Raw genomic sequence first — 1,721 nt, 5'->3', positions numbered from 1 at the left:
TCATCCCTGACTCAATCATCCCTGCGATGTGTCTGAAAACTTCCAAGGATGGAGCTTTTACAGTTTCTCTAGGAGCTTGTTCCAATGCTTCACCACCCTTACAGTCAGGGTGGATGGAAAAGCGTATATATAACAAAGCAATTTTTTTTTGCAGAAAGTTCCTGCTTTCCTCAGAAGCTTCCTTTTCTATAGAAAATCTGAAAACAAAGTATTTTAAATGAGTAGCTTTCATCCCAAATCCCAATAAAATGTTAGCTTCTTCCACAGGGTGAAAAGTTACTGACTGGATCTAGCCACAAGAATAAGTGTCAGTGGGAGGAGGGAGGTTTGGGACAGCATGGTGAGGATGAGCAAGAATGGCACTTTTAAGAGAAGCTCTTTTCTAGAACTCAGACCGTTAAGTCACTCTCAGAAAAACTGACTGCTTGCTTCATGGCTGGAAGTGCACTCTCACTTTCTAAAAGAGGACGGAGAGGGTTAACGTGTAGAGGCAGTTCCAGGAGCTCAGGTGAGGTGTGGCTCTTTTTCACTGCTGGGCCCCGCAGCTACAGTGCAAACGCCTTGGAGTGCAGCAGCAGCTGCCACTTGCTTTCTAGAGATTTGCTATGGCTGACTCTGACGTACACCCGGGATCAGTACTAGGCAGCCCTGTCTCAATGGCAAAGGGGCAACAGGCCTATAAGGGCAGTAACTTCTCAGGTCAGAAAATGGAGGGTGAAGAACCGAATGGTTTTGAAAACCAAGGAAGTGCTAATCCAGCATTGGAGCTGCAGGGCAGCCTGACTGTAAATGGCTCTGAGAAGGAAACCGGTCCATCCAGCTTTCTGGAGCAGGGGAATGGAGTGTGTGGACATGAAGACGTTCTGTGTGATTTCTGCCTGGCTGAGAAGGTCCTGGCAGTGAAGTCTTGCCTGACCTGCATGGTGAATTACTGTGAGGACCATCTCCGGCCCCACCTGGAGAACAGCAAGCTGCAGAGCCACAAGCTGATGGACCCCGTGAAGGAAATAGACTTGCAGACCTGCGAGGCTCACAAGGGTCGCTTGGGCTGGTTCTGTCAGATGGATCTGGCCTGTGTCTGTGAGGAATGCCTTGCCGGAGAGCACAGCGGACACAGTGCAGTCACCTGTGAGGCAGCCCGGAAGGAAAAGGAGGTATGTCACTGCCTGTAGTTGCTGTGTTAAACCAGGATACAGACTGCTATGTGGAGGGCAGAATGATGGGGTAGGGCTGTAGGCCTGATTGCCTTCTCCCCATGGCCATTGTACGCTGATTGAGCTCCACTGGGTTTATTTCAATTGTCACTGGAATAAGAGAGAGGAAATGTCGGCCTGGTCTGATCCCCCACAGTGAAAGAAAGGGCTGTTGGGTTCAATTTGGCAGATGATCTGTTCTCTCTCTTTACGGACCAGGTCCTCCTCTTGCATGGTACAAAGCAGGAGTGATTCTAGTGATGTTGATCGGCCTGATGCTCCCCTTCCTTAAATCATGTGTCCTCTTTCACACCCCTTCAAAATGGTTGTAAATTGCTGCCGTTTTGGCTGTAAGTGGGCCCAAGGGAACAAACCTAGGTGAAGGGATGAGAATCAGGGCTACTGAATTAGTAAGGGTGAGGCCTGGCCAAGGGTTGCTTTTGAATACTAGATTAGCCAAAAAACTATTCATACGTTTAGCAAATTGTATCAGCCAACCCCCCCCCCCCCCCCCCCCCCCACGCCCCC

The 1,721-nt window shown here is 49.6% G+C and overlaps 1 protein-coding gene across 1 annotated transcript in view; it reads left to right on the top strand.

Moving 5' to 3' along the window:
• The first annotated feature begins 389 nt into the window (after positions 1-389).
• Positions 390-1,721, top strand: part of TRIM16 (tripartite motif containing 16) — a 22,151-nt gene continuing 20,819 nt past the window's right edge. The window contains exon 1 of the mRNA XM_019502428.1: positions 390-1,154. Within this exon, the coding sequence (XP_019357973.1) occupies positions 606-1,154 (549 nt within the window). The 5' untranslated portion in view covers positions 390-605. The remainder of the gene's footprint in view (positions 1,155-1,721) is intronic.

The sequence above is a fragment of the Gavialis gangeticus genome, unplaced genomic scaffold, assembly GCF_001723915.1.
Source record: "Gavialis gangeticus isolate Ggan-Ray unplaced genomic scaffold, GavGan_comp1, whole genome shotgun sequence".
NCBI classification, from domain to species: domain Eukaryota; kingdom Metazoa; phylum Chordata; order Crocodylia; family Gavialidae; genus Gavialis; species Gavialis gangeticus.
Note: the sequence above shows the minus strand (reverse complement) of the source record. Positions and strands in the feature narration are given on the sequence as shown.